The following is a 19,564-nucleotide window of genomic DNA, read 5'->3' on the forward strand; positions in this document are numbered from 1 at the left end:
TATGTTAACAAAGCCCTGAAGAAAGATGTTGTAGGTGCCTCATGCATATATTATGAAGTTCACAGTAAACAATTCTTCATTGTCCTTCGCTATTTGGCACATGCAATAGAGCTTTCCAAAAAAGGCAGGGTAAGAGACTAATTGGCCACCACTATCAAGGAGCCAGCACAGGGACAGGGACCGAATGGCCTCGCTCTGTGCTGTATCATTCTAGGAAATGTTGAAGCAATTCCGTTGTAATGTGAGCTCTTACCTGGAATTCTGATTTTAAATTTCCCACTCTGCCCAAAGCCTCCTTCGATCACTCCAGCGTCTCCCGTCGAGAGTTTAACCTTCATCCCCACGAAGAGCTGCATGTTAGTCTCCTTCTTGAACAGGGAGCGACCGATGACATTATAATCATCTGAGACCTGAAGAAGAAGAAACAAATAGCCTGAGCAGAAAGCTAACCCAACAGGATGACATGTGTTTCTTTCCTTAAAAAGTATTTTTGAGGGAGTGGTGAGGAGGCACAGTCCAACAACTACCAATGGTCTTCACGACTTTGTCCCAGGAGTAATTCCATACGTTTACCTCAGGTTAACTAGGCCATAAAAAAGGCAAAGCAAGCATGAGGCGTTATGTCTAGATAGAATTTAAAAGTAGAGAACAATGAACAAAGAAAAGTATAGCACAGGAACAGGCCCTTCGGCCCTCCAAGCCTGCGCGACCTGCTGCCCGTCTGAACTAAAATCTTCTACCATTCCTGGGTCCGTATCCCTCTATTCCCATCCTATTCATGTATTTGCCAAGATGTCCCTTAAACGTCACTATCGTCCCTGCTTCCACCACCTCCTCCGGCAGCGAGTTCGAGCACCCACTACCCTCTGTGTAAATAAAGGAAGAGTTTCACAATTCATGGGGGCTGACAATTGGTTGCCATTGAACATTAGGGGGGGGGGCAACCGTATTGTCTCCTTTGGTTCGACTCCTTATGGATTGATTGTTAATTTGTGTTTTTACCTGGGTTGTACGGATGTTTTGGTCTGTATATTGAGCGGGTGGGAGGAGGTTTGTGTCTGGGGGTATTGTTATTGTTTTTGTTTGTTTTTCCTTTGGTCGTTTATTGATGAAAATGTTGAAAATGAGGAGAATAAAAAGATTTTTTTAAAATAAGGATGTCTGATGGTGTTTGATCAGCATTATCTCCATAACTTAAAAAACACATTCTCAACGGCATAGCTTTAGAACTATCTTTGTCTTTCCAAGTATATTGAAAGGTGATTAATAACAAACCTTCTTACTTGTTATTCATAAAAGATATGCTAAGACGTCTGTATGTATTATTGCCGAAACCACTATAAAAATTTACATTGTAAAAAAAAATACTTGAGATGAAAATGAGTACAAATTTTAAAGAAAAATTTTCCTCGTCTCTACTCTTGGATAGAGGACATCTTTCCACATTTGATCCATTGCCCCCACTTATTTAGTTTAAAACCCTCTCGAGCTACCCTAAACTTGGTTAGATCACACCAGGACTACTGCCTAAGATGCTGTTTGCCCTATGTTAAAAATATTGTAAATGCATTGGAAAGGCTGCAAAATGGATCCCACAATTGTGAGGCTAGACCGATCAGGAAAGGAAAAACTGGTTGGCTCGCTTATCTCCTGAAAAGGAAAGGCTTTGGGGTGGGCTGACAAAGATCTTTGAAATAATTAACACTTTTGATAGAGTGAACATAGAGACCGGGATTCTCCAATCCCGCGGGCAATTTTGACGCCGGCGTGAAAAGCGCGCCAACCACTCCGGCATCAACGGTCCCCGATTATCAGGTATGCTCCCCTTCCGAGGGGGCTAGGTCGGTGCAGGAGTGGTCTCCACGGCTCCAGCAGCGCGAGTCCGCGCATGCGCACTACGGCCGACGCGAGCTCGTTGATATTCTTGTGATTGTTCTGATGAGTGCACAACAGAAAGCTTTGACAAAATAGTGCTTATCAGCAATACACAATTGACTTTGTTTAAAGTGTTATTTAAATATAAATTGTTGTTGCCATTGCACAATGTAATACAATTAACCTAAATATGATTGCTGAATAACTGAAAGTGAATGAGCGCATCATTTTGAAGAAAATTCTTAACTCCAGAGCATAAACGTAAAGTTTTAAATCTGAAATGGTTCCGATCATGTTTTAAAGAGTTAAAGTTAACATTTTCAAGTCACAAGAAATCCACTGAATTCCACTGTCTTAAAGAAGGAATGAGCTCCCCGACCCTGGTTAACTCAATGGCCAATTTGTACAGAGGTTAAAGTGGGCTGGCTCGAGCAAGTGGTTCATACAAATGGGGGCCAGCTCAACGTTGACACCAACTTGAAATGCTGACGGAGTTGCCTCCGTATTTTTTAAGTGGAGACCCACCACGTTTGACGAACACTTTGCCAGAGCAAATGGCAGAGAGGCTGATACGAGGGCCCCAAAACTGGACCCTCTACACATCCCAGGCTCCATTCGCACCCAGGGAGACTCCGGGACTCCACACTAACCCATTCCCCTTCTCGAGTTGTAAATAGTCCAACTCGGGAAGGGGCCATACTGGAGCTGGTATTGGGGAATGATCCCGGCCAGGTGGTTGAAGTTTCAGTCGGTGATTACTTTGGGAATAGCGATCACAATTCCGTAAGTTTTAGAATACTCATGGACAAAGACGAGAGTGGTCCTAAAGGAAGAGTGCTAAATTGGGGAAAGGCCAAGTATAACAAAATTCGGCAGGAGCTAGGGAATGTGGATTGGGAGCAGCTGTTTAAGGGTAAGTCCACATTTGAAATGTGGGAGTCTTTTAAGGAAAGGTTGATTAGAGTGCAGGACAGACATGTCCCTGTGAAAATGAGGGATAGAAATGGCAAGATTAGGGAACCATGGATGATGGGTGGAATTGTGAGACTAGCTAAGATGAAAAAGGAAGCATACATAAGATTTAGGCGACTTAAAACTGATGAAGCTTTGGAGGAATATCGGGAAAGTAGGACAAATCTCAAACGCGCAATAAAGAGGGCTAAAAGGGGTCATGAAATATCTTTGGCTAACAAGATTAAGGAAAATCCCAAAGCCTATTATTCGTACATAAGGAGCAAGAGGGTAACTAGAGAAAGGATTGGCCCACTCAAAGACAAAAATGGGAATTTATGCGTGGAGTCAGAGGAAATGGGTGAGATTCTTAATGAGTACTTTGCATCGGTATTCACCAAGGAGAGGGACATGACGGATGTTGAGGTTAGGGATGGAGTTAAGAATTTTCTTCAAAATGATGCACTCAAGTCGGCATAAGGAAGAGGGAAGTTTTGGGTATGCTAAAAGGCATTAAGGTGGACAAGTCCCCAGGTCCGGATGGGATCTATCCCAGGTTGATGAGGGAAGCGAGGGACGAAATAGCTGGGGCCTTAACAGATATCTTTGCAGCATCCTTGAACACGAATGAGGTCCCGGAAGACTGGAGAATTGCTAATGTTGTCCCTTTGTTTAAGAAGGGTAGCAGGGATTATCCAGGGAATTATAGACCTGTGAGCTTGACGTCAGTGGTAGGAAAACTGTTGAAGATACTGAGGGATACGATCTCTTCACATTTGGAAGAAAATAGACTTATCAGTGATAGGCTGCATGGTTTTGTGCAGAGAAGGTTATGTCTTACAAACCTAATAGAATTCTTTGAGGAAGTGACAAAGTTAATTGATGAGGGAAGGGCTGTAGATGTTATATACATGGACTTCAGTAAGGCATTTGATAAAGTTTCCCATGGCAGGTTGATGGAAAAAGTGAAGTCTCATGGGGTTCAGGGTGTACAAGCTAGATGGATAAAGAACTGGCTGGGCAACAGGAGACAGAGAGTAGTGGTGGAAGGGAGTGTCTCAAAATGGAGAAAGGTGACTAGTGGTGTTCCACAGGGATCCGTGCTCGGACCACTGTGGTTTGTGATATATATAAATGATCTGGACGAAGGTATAGGTGGTCTGATTAGCAAGTTTGCAGATGATGCTAAGATTGGTGGAGTTGCAGATAGCGAGGGGGACTGTCAGAGAATACAGCAAAATATAGATAGATTGGACAGTTGAGCAGAGAAATGGCAGATGGAGTTCAATCCAGACAAATGCGAGGTGATGCATTTTGGAAGATTCAATTCAAGAGTGGACTATACGGTCAATGGAAGAGTCCTAGGAAAAATTGATGTACAGAGAGATCTGGGAGTTCAGGTCCACTGTACCCTGAAGGTGGCAACGCAGGTCAATAGAGTGGTCAAGAAGGCATACAGCATGCTTGCCTTCATCGGACAGGGTATTGAGTACAAGAGTTGGCAGGTCATGTTACAGTTGTATAGGACTTTGGTTCGGCCACATTTGGAATACTGCGTGCAGTTCTGGTCGCCACATTACCAGAAGGATGTGGATGCTTTAGAGAGGGTGCAGAGGAGGTTCACCAGGATGTTGCCTGGTATGGAGGGTGCTAGCTATGAAGAAAGGTTGAGTAGATTAGGATTGTTTTCGTTGGAAAGACGGAGGTTGAGGGGGGACCTGATTGAGGTCTACAAAATTATGAGAGGTATGGACAGGGTGGATAGCAACAAGCTTTTTCCAAGAGTGGGGGTGTCAATTACAAGGGGTCACGATTTCAAGGTGAGAGGGGGAAAGTTTAAGGGAGATGTGCGTGGAAAGTTTTTTACGCAGAGGGTGGTGGGTGCCTGGAATGCTTTGCCAGCGGAGGTGGTAGAGGCAGGCACGATAGCATCATTTAAGATGCATCTGGACAGATATATGAACGGGCGGGGAACAGAGAGAAGTAGATCCTTGGAAAATAGGCAGCAGGTTTAGATAAAGGATCTGGATCGGCGCAGGCTGGGAGGGCCGAAGGGCCTGTTCCTGTGCTGTAATTTTCTTTGTTCTTTGTTCTATATTTTTAGACCCACCAGGTTTGACGAGCATTTTGCCAGAGCAAATGGCAGAGAGGCTTTTACGAGGGCCCCCAAACTGGACCCTCTACACATCCCAGGCTCCATTCGCACCCAGGGAGACCCCGGGACTCCACACTAACCCAACACCTTCTCCGTGTTGGTGGCCCAGTAGTAAAACATCAAAGTTAGCAACGCAAATCCCTCCCCACCCCCGACTGATTATCCCTCTGCAGAAACCCCTCCGAATCCTCGGGGGTTTTGTCACCCATATGAAACCCCATGTAAGCCGCTCAATCCCCCGAAAAAATGACTTGGGTAAAATACCAGAAGACACTGAAATCAGAACGAGAATCTCGATAAGGTGTTCATCTAGATCGATTGAACCTGGCCCGCCAAGGACAATGGAAGGCAGTCCCACCTTTGCAGGTCAGCCTTCACCTACTCGCTAGGCTGGCATAATTCAATTTGCGGAGCATCACGAGTGAGCTGATAACGATATTCAAACGCGGTTGCGACTGCGTGCGGCACGTGTCTTGATAATGCCGATTTGGCGGGGTGCAGCATCGCAACCCAGCGTCAAACCAGGGCCTGCCGTGATTTTGGCATCGAGAGCCAGTCTCTGCCTGATCCCATTCCCAATTTCGGCCTTAGCAACGGAGAATCCCGCCCCTATGTTCCACCCCACCCCTAACTATCCCTCTCCATTTGTTTGAGGCCCTCAGGGCAATAGCCAGTGGCTCAATCACCAATGCGAACAAGAGGGGAAACATCGGACACCCCTGTCTTATCCCCCTATGCAGCTGAAAACACCCCAAACTCATGGTGTTGGTACGAACACTGGCAGGAGGAGCCTTACACAACAACCGCACCTAGGACACAAACTCAGGGCCAAACCTACACTTTTCCAAAGCCGCAAAGAGATACCTCCAATCAACCCTTTTGAACGCTTTTTCTGCATCCAGCGACACCATTATCTGGGCCCAGCTGCTGGGTGAGAACCGCATTAAGCAGTCGCTTCACATTGGACCACAACCGTCGGACTTTCACAAATCCAGTCTGGTCCTCACCAACTACCTCCGGGAGACAGGGTTCCAGCTCAACCCGAGGATCTGGGCCAAAAGCTTCCCGTCGATATTGAGCAATGAAATTGGGCGAGACGGCCGGCAGTCTAGGATCCGTATCCCTTTTCAGGATGGATGCCTGCACAAGTGTCTTAGGTAGAGAACTCCGTGACAATGAATCCTTAAACACCCCCAGCAATAAAGAACCAGCTGATATGCAAATCCCTTATATAATTCCACCGGGAACCCATCCGACCCTAGTGGGCCTTCCCTGTCTGCATCTTTGCTAACGCTGTTTGAATCTCCTCTAATCCCACCGGTGCCTCCAGCTCTTCCCGCAGTTCCTCCCCAACCTTGGGAAACTCCAGACATTCCGCAATTCCCAGCTTGTCCTCCGGCGGCTCTGGCCTGCAAGGCCGCTCATAAAAGACTTGAATGCCCCATTCACCTTGTCTGGGGCCAAAACCATCCTGTCCTTGAATCCTTAACCTGGATGATCTCCCTCGCAGCCTCCTGGTGCCTTAGCAAGTGAACCAACAGAGGCTGGCCTTCTCCCCATACTCATACACCACCAGTCCCCTCAAACGCCTCAGCTGGTGCGCCGTCCTATCCGTAGACAGCATGTCAAAGTGCATTTGCAACTTTTTCCTGCGTCCCAGTAGTTCCGGAGTTGACTCATTCGTATACCCTCGGTCCACTCGCAGGATCTCATCCACCAACATCTGGTGCTCCTTCGCCTCTTCGTCCATGTGCGCCTTATACGATATGATCTTCCATCTCATCATCACCTTCAACGCCTCCATCAGATTAGAGAGCGAGACCGTTCCATTCTCACTCAAATCCACATTTTCCCTTATGGCTCTCGAAACTGTCCCACCGAAGCCAATGTCTGACAAAAGCCCCTCATCCAACCTCCATCCCGTGCACTGCATCCGGCCCACCTCCAACAGCAGATCGACCAACTGCGGAGCATGGCCAGAAATAACCACCATCGAACATGCTGCCCTTTTCACCCTGGGGAGAAGAGCCCGACCCACGACAGAGAACTTTATCCTCACGTTCACCTTGTGTACCGGGGAGAAAAAACCGAGTATTCCTTACTCCCGATACGGGTCTGTACCACCTGTCTCCTCCATGGATGCAGCAAGTCCCTTCGCCATCCCAGTTGGCGAGTGTCTAGATCTGGTATTGTGGCCAACAAACACCTTAAAAATTTAACATCGTCCCAATTCGAGATGTACACGTTGACTATGACCACAGGCTTTCCCCCCAGTGTGCCTGCAACCATCACGTTCCGACCCCTTTTATTGATTACAATCGCTACCTCCCGGGCCCTGCTATCAAAGCCTGAGTGAAAAACCTGGCTCCCCCAGGCCTTCCCCAGCCAATTTCAATGTGCGCTACAAGATCACTTACCTTGTTTTGTATACTGCACACAATTAGGTTCAACACCCTCAGTCCTGCTCCCCACCTCCCTTCTCACACTTGTCACCTTATCTGCTGTGCCTGAAGTTAAGACTCCTGCTGTTTTCCATACTCTATGTTCTGTTACTTTTTCTGGAACCATTACTACCCTCGCCTGAGCTCTTCTCCCTTTTAACTAGTTTAAAGTCCTTATTATTAACCTTCTCCTTTAACACTGATTTTCTAATTTTCATAGATCATAGAATTTACAGTGCAGAAGTAGGCCATGTGGCCCATCGAGTCTGCACCAGCCCTTAACCCCACTTAAGCCCACACCTCCACCCTAACCCCGTAACCCAGTAACTCCGCCTAACCTTTTTGGACACTAAGGGCAATTTATCATGGCCAATCCACCTAACCTGCACATCTTTGGACTGTGGGAGGAAACTGGAGCACCCGGAGGAAACCCACATAGACATGGGGAGAAGGTGCAGACTCCACACAGACAGTGACCCAAGCCAGGAATCGAATGTGGGACCCTGGAGCTGTGAAGCAACCAAGCTAACCACTGGGCTACCCTGCCGCCCATGCAACTGAACCCTCCCCACCTCTGCCCTAAATATGTGATTCGCCAGGACTCTGGTCCCTCCCAGCTTGTGTGCACATCCTGCCCAAGTTCTCAGCTGCGCAGTGAGTTTTGGACACAGGAGCAAGCGAATATCAGCAACTATTTCACCCCCTAGTACCACAACTAGCTACCAACAGTCCAAGTAAGCCACGTATGCATCTTGTCCTGTGCAAAGTAGCTAAATCTAGGCTGTCGGTTCAACCTCCCTCTCGAGCTGAATTTGTGCCCAGTATTCAGAATCGGAGCCGAGTATTCGCAGAATTCCTCTCCATGCACCTCCCTGGCTTCCCTTTCACAATCAAGTGTCACCTAACTAACCTATAAATAACAATGAGCATTCACTATTAAAATGTCAAAATGCCTGACAACATGTCAAATATCAATAGTACTGCTACCTATAACGTTCAAGGACAAAACATATTACCTGTACCTACACCAGGTGTGTGTGTGTGTGTAAGCTTCTAAAGGACTCGATTGTCAGATAGCGAGTTGGTGGGTTCTTGTTATTTTAAACTTTGAGGCAGCATCGCTTCCTTTCCTCAGTTCAGCCGAAACTCATGGCTATCAACTGCTGTCCTGGTAATCTATTCAAAGCCATCCTACAGTAATCCTCTCTTTTCAGTTCCAACAAAAGTCTGGTTAACTGATCCCAGTGCCCATTAAGAGAACAGTCACTCGAGAGTTCTCCCTCTACTAATAAACTCAAACAGCTAATACGGCAGTGAGAAAGCAGAAATAATGGGCACAGTATGAGCAATAAGTGGTGGGTGCAAAGGGCAGACCAATTTTATTAATGCCAGACAAACATCAAAACCTCCTTAATGCCAGACAGAGACAAGTTTGAAGTAGATTTTAGTACAACATAAACAAAGGATTAAACGGAGGGAAAGTTGAAGGCTCCTCGCCTTTCTTGGTCACACTGTCACGTGACCTGGAGAGCGAAGATAGAACCCAATCCCTGATTTAATCTTCTCCCAATCCGTAGAAGCTTTTCAACATCCCTTCTCGAAGACTGGGCCAGAATGAGACGTTTTACATTCAGGAGCATTCAACCAGGCAAAAGATCCCCAAAGTCTCTTTTAAGTTTATGAAATGGAAACAGCAAGTACTGAAATTACACAGCGGGTCCATCTGACAGAGAAAAGACAGGTTAATATTTAAGATGAAGACCCTATTTCAGAGAACCTTTGGTCTGCAATTGAATTTTTAACCTGCCAGGTGCCGATTGACCTGAAGTGTACAACCAACAATTTGGATTTCATTTGAAGTTTACTTTACTCCCTTTTTAATCTTTGCTGTGTAGGTGGACTGTTACAAATCTATTTAGTTTGAACTATAACTCAACCAAGCTTCGCTGGTGCAACATTTTTCTCTCTGGTCGTTACATAAGCTACCTGAAGAAACACCAAGGGTGAATCTCCCATTTTGAGATGACGTCCCATGGCAGGGAAAGGAACGTGTAGTGTTTCCGCTGTGGTGGCTGGCAGGAAAACAGGGCAAATCTCCTGGTCCTGACCTCATCAATTCTGCACCTGGGTATTTTACGGCGTGTTCAGTGGCACCCAAGGCCTGGACAGCACTTTGTCCACCACCGTATTCAGGTGCCAAATCAAAAAGCTGTCCAACATGACAGACCCACTATTGAAGAAAGAAGGCGGGCCACCTGAAAATGAAGTTAGATTTCCAGGACTAACTCCGACAGCTGAAGATGAGCCTTCTGAGGATGAGAATAGGTCTCTGGGACACTATGAAGCTGGAAGATGGTCCCGCTCCAGGACACCGAATCTGGAAGGTCCACCAGCAGGTGCTCACCCCATCCAGAGCTGTGGTGTTCCAGGGACGCTGGTGGCCTCCATCCTGAACTCTGGAGGCAGCCCCAGGCATTGTTCAGGTGAGTCCAGACGCCTGCACGCCACCTTGTTCAAAATGTGTTTTGTGCTGGTATTTTTTCCCGGCAGCGTCATGGAGATTCTGACGCGATGTGTCGGCCCTTCATCTGCATCCCATTAACGGGACGCAAAAGAGGTTCGTGCCGGCCTCGGGCAGGTTTTCTGATCCGCCATACCGCGCACCAGTGGAAGATCCCGCTGTAAGTTCACGTCAAAGTGGACCTCCTGCCATATTCTCCCCCCCCCACGCAAGTCACTGGATACACCGGTGGGGGTTTGAGAACATTCAGCCCCAAATGTGGTAACTCTGATGAACTCCTGCCAGTGTAAAACAACTGGAGTTGCCAACTTGATGATCAAACTTGCATTCACGTCATACTGCAACACGCCACTCAGAACTACCCGAGAGTCTTTCACACAAAATGAATTACTTTGAAGTCTGGTTTTGCTGTCCATTTTGCAGGTACCATGACACCACAATTCCAATTAGATCTATGAACGGTTAATCCTGTTGGCTGAGGGAGGAAATGGTGACGAGGACCCCGGCAAAACATTTTGTTCTTGAAATAATTCCATGTTCTGTCACCACCTGGAAAAACCATTATCCTCTTCAAACACGGCCATAGAATCGTTAGTTGTGTGAGTCACTGAAATAGATATCAGATGGTATCTGACAACGGGATGAGCAAACCAACTGAGCTCAGCTAACAGCACAAAATGTCAATGTTTATATTTGGGTACGTGCAACTTGAGTATATTTTGTGCACAGTCGAAAGAGAAAACATCTCAGAGCACTTTGTAAAATTGAATAAGAGAGGAACAAGGACGAGGGGACCAAAGACAAAAATCAAAGAAAAAGGGTTCAGACAGCATGGGTGGGATTCTCCGATAATCGGCGTGATGGCCGGGACCCGGCGACAAAAACAGTCACTCTGGCGTCGGGCCCCCCTAACGGCGCAAATTCTCCGGCCCAGAATGGGCTAGTAGCGGCGTGGCGTCATTCGCGACGAATGCGCGGTGTGACCCCCCCCCCCCCCGGAGATCCGACAAGGTGGCCGCCCGCCACGCAGCCCCGAGGTTCCAGGAGAGCGACACTGAGGCTCTCCCGGACGCAGTAGAGCAGAGGAGGGAGGCCCTGAACCCCGGACACGGCCGCAGGGTTGCCCCACGCCAGCGCCTGTGGAGGGAGGTGGCAGAGGCCGTCACGCTGTGGCTGTAACACCAAGGACTGGCGCACAATGCCACAAGAAGGTGAACAACCTTGTCAGGGCAGCCAGGCTGAGTACCACCCCCCCCCCCCCCCAACCCCCCCCCCCCCCCCCCCAAGTGCGGCACACCCCCAGGTGCAACCAACCCTAACCCTAACTCCAATGTGCTGCGTACCTATGCCATTATACGCACAACTGCTGGCCTGCATGTGGAGGTAGGAGCACAGAGGGGCCGGGAGGTCGGAGGGCATCCTGGCGCAAGCAAACATCTGCCGCCCAGACGGGTACCGGGTTCCTGGAGTTACCACACCCACCCATAGACCCGATGCAGTCACCGAACCAGGGACAATCGAAGGGGGTGAGGGCCGGCTTGCGGCGGCTGCAGACGCAGGTGGAGGAGTCCACCCGGGTCCAGGAGCAGGGAGTGGTGCCAGTCATTCGTGCCACCCAGGCCAAAACTGCACGGGTAGTATCCGCGGTGGAGGCAATGGGGGCGACCGTGCCAGACAAGGGGAGCAGGATGCGAGTCCTGGGGCTTTCCGTGCAGGCGTCGTCTGTGGCCCAGGACATGGCTTCCCTCTCACAGGAAGCCATGAGCCAGAGCCAGAGGCAGATGGCAGAGGCGCTCAACGCCATGGCCCTGTCTTAGCAGGCCATGGCCCAGTCCCAGCAGACCATGGCCCAGTCCCAGCAGGCAATGGCACAGTCCCAGCAGGCCATGGCCCAGTCCCAGCAGGCCATGGCCCAGTCCCAGCAGGCAATGGCACAGTCCCAGCACGCCATGTCCCAGTCTCTGCAGGCCATGGCCCAGTCCCAGCAGGCCATGGCCCAGTCCCAGCAGGCAATGGCACAGTCTCAGCAGGCCATGGCCCAGTCCCAGCAGGCAATGGCCCAGTCTCTGCAGACCATGGCCCAGTCTCTGCAGGCCATGGCCCAGTCTCTGCAGGCCATGGCCCAGTCTCAGCAGGCCATGGCCCAGTCCCAGCAGGCCATGGCACAGTCTCTGCAGGCCATGGCCCAGTCTCTGCAGGCCATGGCCCAGTCTCTGCAGGCCATGGCCCAGTCCCAGCAGGCCATGGCCCAGTCCCAGCAGGCCATGGCCCAGTCCCAGCAGGCCATGGCCCAGTCTCAGCAGGCAATGGCCCAGTCTCTGCAGTCCATCGCTGAGGGCATCGGTGTCATTGCCCATGTGCTGTCCGGCATCGCCCAGACACAGACAGGGATGGCCAACTCCCTGAGCTCCATGGCTGCAAACTTGCAGACCCTTGTCGATACCAGGGCGGGCCTCCAGGACTGGCAGCGCCAGGTGTCGTGCCGGTCCATTCGCACCCCCGACCCATGTAGAGGCCCGGGGGCGATCGGGCACCCCGAAGGAGGAGGTGGTGCTGGGGCCCGTCCTGGGTCCCCCTGCAGGCGAGGCCCCGGAACACAGCAGCACCTCGGCACCCCTTCTGTCCCAGGTGCCTCTGATGGGCAACGGGCAGGACAGGCTGGCAGCTCGCCATCCCAGTCGCCCGAGCCGCAGCCTGGCACATCTAGGCCGGGCCACCCCAGGAAACGGCCGCCAAAGGGATCCCGAGTCACAGGGCAGGGATCGCAGGAGTCCACTCCAGTTCTGCTGTACCATCTGGGGAACCACCTAGACGTAGTCAAAGGGCCCGTAAGGCCAAACAATTAAAATGAATGAAAATCACTTATTGTCACAAGTAGGCTTCAATGAAGTTACAGTGAAAAGCCCCTAGTCACCACATTCCGGCGCCTGTTCGGGGAGGCTGGTATGGGAATTGAATCGTGCTGCTGGCCTGCCTTGGTCTGCTTTAAAAGCCAGCGATTTAGTCCAGTATGCTAATAATTAGACACTGAGTAAGTTGGCACGGGTGTAGGGCACAGACGAGTTATAGGGACTGGGGCACGTATCTGGACTGTTGTCATTAAAATCACTTTGACACATACTAATCTTCCTTTGTGCTCTGTCCGAAGCGTGCGGGGGTGTGGTATGAGGTGAGCGCCAGTGTGTGTGTGAGGGATGGTATTACGTCGGCCCCAAGTGAGAGTGCCCCCCCCCCCCCCCCCCCCCCCCCCTCTTCCCCGGTCGCCCTCGCCATATCCCCGGGCAGACGACGGGACCGTGCTCTGCAGTGTCACAGCCGCATGCAGGGATGGTCCGGGTGGAGGGTGGTACCCTGTCCTGACCATTGCCCCCATCCTCCTCATCTGGGGAGGACTGCGCCTCATCCTGCTGCTCCTCCACTCCCCCCTCCTCTGCCTGCGGCACATCGCCCCTCTGCTGGGCGATGTTATGCAGGACGCAGCAGACAACAACGATGCGGCCGACCCTATCTGGCGGGTACTGGAGGGCACCTCCAGAGCGGTCCAGGCACCTGAAACGCATTATTAGCTGGCCAAAGCACCTCCCTATCGGACTCCTGGTCGCTGCATGGGCATTGTTGTAGCTGTTCTCCGCGTCAGTCTGTGGCAATACGTATGAGTCATGTACACTGCCCGGGTACCGGGTGCAGACATGCAGGTTCATCATGCGGTGGTCGCAGACCACCTGAATGTTCATGGAATAGGTCCCCCTCCTATTGGTGAACACGGCCCTGTTATCTGCACGGCGACGTGCATCCCATATGCAATGGCATATAGGGCATCTGTCACTGCCCGGATGCACCGGTGCACCGATGCCTGCGAGACGCCGGACTGGTCCCCACTCGGCGCCGAGAATGACCTCGTGGCATAAAAGTTTAGGGCCACCGTAACCTTGACGGACACGGGGAGAGGGTGTCCTCCCCCCATGCGGTGCCAGGTGTGCCATCAGGTGGCAGATGTGTGCCACGATTTCTCGGCTCATCCGGAGTCTCCTCCTGCATGCCCGGTCCGTGAGGTCTGGTACGACAAGCGGGGCCGGTACACACGGGGCCTCCTCGGCCATCTCCGTCGCCATGGCGCAACCATCACCTCCTCCTCGTCCTTTCGGGCGGGCGGCCCTCCAGCCTGGGCGGCTGCCACCTGCCCCTCTGCGGCACGCTCCTCTATGGCAGCCTGTGCCGCCTCCCTGGCACGCTCCTCCTCCTGTAGAAGTGCGGCTGCCGTAATGTCATCATTGCCCCTACCGACACCCCCCACCCCACCCCACCGACCCCCCCCCCCGGCAATGTGCCATGGACCATGGACTGCATGGGCGCGACTGTTGGAGGCTGGCACCTGGCCAGGTGGGCGACCTCCCTCGTCCTCTCTCCTCACCCCGGCACTCGCCCTCTCCCCCCTCCCCGGCACTCGCCCTCTCCCCCCTCTCCCCCCCCCCCCCCCCCCCCCCACCCTCACCAGAAGAATTCGGGCAGCCCTGGGGTCCATAGCGTCGCGCCGGTCCCACCATTCTCCGAGGCGGGCGGCACGATTCACGCCTTGCCGAATTTTGGGGGGTTAGAGAATTCGGAGGACAGCGGGGGCGGGATTCACGCTGACCCCCGGCGATTTTTTCATTCTCTGACCCAGCGGGTGGGGTCGGAGAATCCTGCCCCATGGCCGGGATTCTACCGTACCCGGCGGGGCAGGGGGGTCCCGGCGTGAACCACACCGGCGTCGGCCCGCACAAAAGGTGCGGAATCCTCCAGCACCTCCGGCCAGCCGGTGTGGAAGGCATTCGGTGCCACGCCAGCCAGGGCCGAAGGGACTCCGCCAGCTGGCGCGAGTCCGCGCATGCGCGAGAGCGTCAGCAGCTGCTGACATCATCTCCGCGCATGCGCAGTGGTGGGTTCACCTACGCGTCGGCCATCGCGGAGGCTGATACGGCTGACGTGTCGGAAAAGAGTGCCCCCATGGCTCATGCCTGCCCGGGGATCGGTGGGCCCCGATCGCGGGCCAGGCCACCGCGGGGGCACCACCCCCGGGGCCAGATCGCCCCGCGCTCCCCCCAGGACACCTGAGTCCACCCGCACCGCCAGGTCCCGCCGGTAAGGGGCGTAGTCTAATTTACGCCGGCGGGACTGGCAAAGAACCAGCAGGACTTCGGCCCATCTCCGGCCGGAGAATCGCTGGGGGGGGGGGGGGGGCGCTGCGATTCCTGCCCCCGCCGAATCTCATGTGTCTGCCGTGAGCTGGGAAGACAATGGGAATTTCGAAGAGAACTCCAGAAGGCAGGAGACCGAAGGAAGGCTTGCAAGCTTTTAATTCTGTATTTCTCAATTCATTTCTACTTGATGAACTATTGCATTGGGTAAATGATTGTGCAGTCCTAATCCAGTTCCGAGTTGCATGTAGGCCCACTGCACTGAATTGGCCCAAAAAAATCAATCATTCACAGGGTCCAGAGGATGCACGGTGTGGGAGTGAGAAGTGTCACAATGTGCAGTAAGGAACTTCTTCCAAGCTTAACGGAGGCCCATCACTCTGCAACTAACACCGTGCTGAACCTGACATGGGCGTGCTGGGCGCAGAAAATGAGAATCCCAAAATTGCAAGTGTTCCATGCATCAGCACCGACATTGCTCACTTTGATCAGGTACCTGAGAAAGATAAATCACCATGGCGACTACGTTACAATAGCGACTATACAATAAAAACTCGAGTTTGGGAGATCCTGTGGTCATGTCTTCATTTCCCTTTTCCTCCTCATTCTCTTTCCTTTCTCTCCACTTTTATTTCTTTCCTTCTCTTTTTCCCTGGAATCACTGCAACTGTGGGTGCGATTGCTGGAACGCACAGCACGGCTGCAATGACGACACTTGGTATTTCACAAGCAATGCAGCACGCCAAGAATAAAGAACGATGATTAATAGTCAAAAATGTGAAATATTTAACTTGTTTTTCCAAAAGTCTGGGCCGCTGGAACGTCATTACTTGGGTAGAAGAGGAGGAGGACGGGGGGGGAGAAAAGAAAGAAAGAAACTAAAAGAGGAAGGGAAGCATGGAAAAAGGGAAGAGGGGGAGAGAAAGAGAAGGAGACAGGGAGAAAACGGCAGATAAAGAGAGAGAGAGAAAACGAGAGAGAAAAAGCCAGAGAAACAAACAGGGAGAAAATGACAGTAATATAGAGCACAAAGGAGGAATAAGCAAACACGTGAAGGCAAATCAGATCTTCACAGGAACCAGTTTCACATTCAGTTCTTCATTCCTCTGCTGTGCTGAGTTTGGCAATAATTGATGGCTTCATACACTTGTACAAATATTGCTGGAAAATCTGAGGCAAATACCCAGTTAATAATTAAAATTCTTCTTTCCTTCTTAATATTTGTTAACCCTCAGCGAGCTCAATATGAAAACTCCAGACGCGGAGCTAGCGTAACAAATGCCAATACGTGTACAGTAATCGGAGAGGCCGGCTGCTCCGGGAATGCCAATGCGTGTAATCGGAGAGGCCGGCTGCTCCGGGAATGTTCTCTCTTTGAAAATAGGAAGATGATTGAAGGGTGAACAAAGAAAGGACTGGGGTCATCCGACAGGTATTTAAGATTATGAAGGATTGAGAGAATAATAACAATAATAATCGCTTATTGTCACAAGTAGGCTTCAATTAAGTTACTGTGAAAAGCCCCTAGTCGCCACATTCCGGCGCCTGTTCGGGGAGGCTGGTACGGGAATTGAACCCACGCTGCCGATCTTGTTCTGCATCACAAGCCAGATGTTTAGCCCACAGTGCTAAACCAGCCCCTGATTTGGATCAAGGTAAGTTTTTCTGCCTCACACGATATCCACCAAGAGGTCAGGGGTCAGTTTTAAATTCAGTGAACATAAAGTGAGAAAATCTGGTATTGTATTCAGTGGGAAGGTGATAAGCATGTGGAATGGGCCATCAGCAAGTGTGGGAGAACCAAAACCCATGATGAAGTTCAAAAACGTAATATTCAAGCTCCTGTCAGCAAGTCAGAGAGGTGGCCATTCAGCCTATTGTCTCCATGTCAACTCTTTGAAACAGCTATCCAATTTATCTGACTTTCCCTGCTCTTTCCCTATAGGGAGACAAGATTCTCCCTTTCAGTATCACCCGGTTCCCATTTGAAAGCTATTATTGAATCTGCTTCGACCACATGTTCAGGCAGCGCATTCCAGATTGTAACAAGCTCACTGTATAAAAAATGTTCCCCCATGTCACCTCTGGATCTTTTGCCAAGCACCTTAAATCTGTGACCTCTGGTTACTGACTCTCCTGTCAATGGAAAGATTTTCCTTATTTGCTCTATCCAAACCAGTCTTAAGATTGAACACCTCTGTTAAATTTCCTCTTAACCTTCTCTGCTCGAAGCAGAACAATCCCAGGTTCTCCAATCTATCCACATAACTGAAATCCGGTCCCTCATCCCTTGCAGCATTCCTGTAAATCTCCTCTGGACCCTCTCCAAGGTCTTCACATCCTTCCTAATGTGCGGGGTCCAGAATTGATCACAATACTCCAGCTGAGCCTGTTGTACTTGATTTCTTTATGAATAAAGTCAAGGATTCTGCATGGTTTTTCAACAGCCTTCACAACTCCACAATAGTCCTCAATACCGGGACCCCGCAAGGCTGCGTACTTAGCCCCCTACTCTACTCCCTGTACACACACGACTGTGTGGCAAAACTTGGTTCCAACTCCATCTACAAGTTTGCTGACGATACGACCATAGTGGGTCGGATCTCGAATAACGACGAGTCAGAATACAGGAGGGAGATAGAGAACCTAGTGGAGTGGTGTAATGACAACAATCTCTCCCTCAATGCCGGCAAAACTAAAGAGCTGGTCATCGACTTCAGGAAGCAAAGTACTGTACATACCCCTGTCAGCATCAATGGGGCCGAGGTGGAGGTGGTCAGCAGCTTCAAATTCCTAGGGGTGCACATCTCCAAAAATCTGTCCTGGTCCACCCACGTCGATGCTAATTACCAACTTTTACAGATGAACCATAGAAAGCATCCTATCTGGCTGCATCACAGCCTGGTATGGCAACTGCTCGGCCCAAGACCGCAAGAAACTTCAGAGAGTCGTGAATACCGCCCAGTCCATCACACGAACCTGCCTCCTATCCATTGACTCCATCTACACCTCCCGCTGCCTGGGGAAAACGGGCAGCATAATCAAAGATCCCTCCCACCCGCCTTACTCACTCTTCTGACTTCTTCCATCAGGCAGGAGATACAGAAGTCTGAGAACATGCAAGAAGAGACTCAAAAACAGCTTCTTCCCCGCTGTTATCAGACCCCTAAATGACCCTCTTATTGACTGACCTCATTAACACTACGCCCTGTGTGCTTCATCCGATGCCAGTGCTCATGTAGTTACATTGTATACCTTGTGTTGCCCTATTATGTATTTTCTTTTATTCCCTTTTCTTCCCATGTATTGAATGATCTGTTGAGCTGCTCGCAGAAAAATACTTTTCACTGTACCTCGGTACACGTGACAATAAACTAATCCAAACCAATCCAATCCAACCTGTCCTGATGCCTTAAAGATATGTGTACATACACTCCAAGAACTCTATGCTTGAATCCCCTTGAAACTGTGTCCTTTTGTTTATATTGTCTCTCCTCATTCTTCCCACTAACATGTGCGACTTCACACACATGTTAAATGTGTTAAATGTTATCTGCTATGTGGTTGTCCATTTCACCTGTCCATATCCTCTGAAGTCTGTTACTAGCCTCCTCACTGGTTACTATATTTCCAAGTTTTGTATCATCTGCATAGTTTGCAAGTATACACAAGTTTATTTTTTAAATTTAGAGTACCCAATTATTTTTTTCCAATTAAGGGGCAATTTAGCATAGCCAATCCACCTAACATGCACATCTTTGGGCTGTGGGGGTGAAACCCACGCAAACACGGGGAGAATGTGCAAACTCCACACAGTGGCCCAGAGCCGGGATCGAACCCGGGTCCTCGGCGCCGTGATGCAGCAGTGCGAACCACTGTGCCACCATACTGCCCACCGCATACACAAGTTTAAGTTGTTAATTAATCAAAGAGCAGTGGGTCCTGGTACTGATTCTCTGTCAACATCGGTTTATACTTCTCTTCAGTGTAAACCAAACATTCACCACTCGTCATTACTTTCTGTCCTGTAGCAAAAGGGTACGGCACATATAGGGTTAATGTAGGACTGAGTACAATGCCGGCCACATATTATTGAAGGCACACGACTCAGTCCCAGGGTTAGTGTGGTGTTGAGCAGAGACGTGTTACGACCTAGACATGGAGATAGTTACAGGCAGTTAATTAAGGCTTGATGTTGGCCAGAAGACTATGAAGGCATGTTTAACAGACATGTTCTGTAACCAACACCATTCCAACATGTCCCTCAGCCAATCCAAGCTGTCGCTGTCTCTTTAATCCCATTGCCTTTAATTCTGTCAACAAGTCAATTAGGTGGTACTTTGTCAAATTATTTTAGAAAGACTCTATACTCAACATCAACTGGACTGCTTTTATTAATGCTCTCTGTTACTTCATCAAAGAACGCAATCAAGTTAATCAAACA

At 50.3% G+C, this 19,564-nt stretch overlaps 1 protein-coding gene across 1 annotated transcript in view; it reads right to left on the minus strand.

The window, feature by feature from the left end:
- eefsec (eukaryotic elongation factor, selenocysteine-tRNA-specific) overlaps positions 1 to 19,564 on the minus strand; it is a 383,917-nt gene that overhangs the window by 162,885 nt on the left and 201,468 nt on the right. Inside the window, exon 6 of the mRNA XM_038812145.1 lies at positions 254 to 410. Coding sequence (XP_038668073.1) covers positions 254 to 410 — 157 coding nt within the window. The remainder of the gene's footprint in view (positions 1 to 253; positions 411 to 19,564) is intronic.

The sequence above is a fragment of the Scyliorhinus canicula genome, chromosome 11 (genome assembly GCF_902713615.1).
Source record: "Scyliorhinus canicula chromosome 11, sScyCan1.1, whole genome shotgun sequence".
In the NCBI taxonomy this organism is placed as follows: Eukaryota; Metazoa; Chordata; class Chondrichthyes; order Carcharhiniformes; family Scyliorhinidae; genus Scyliorhinus; species Scyliorhinus canicula.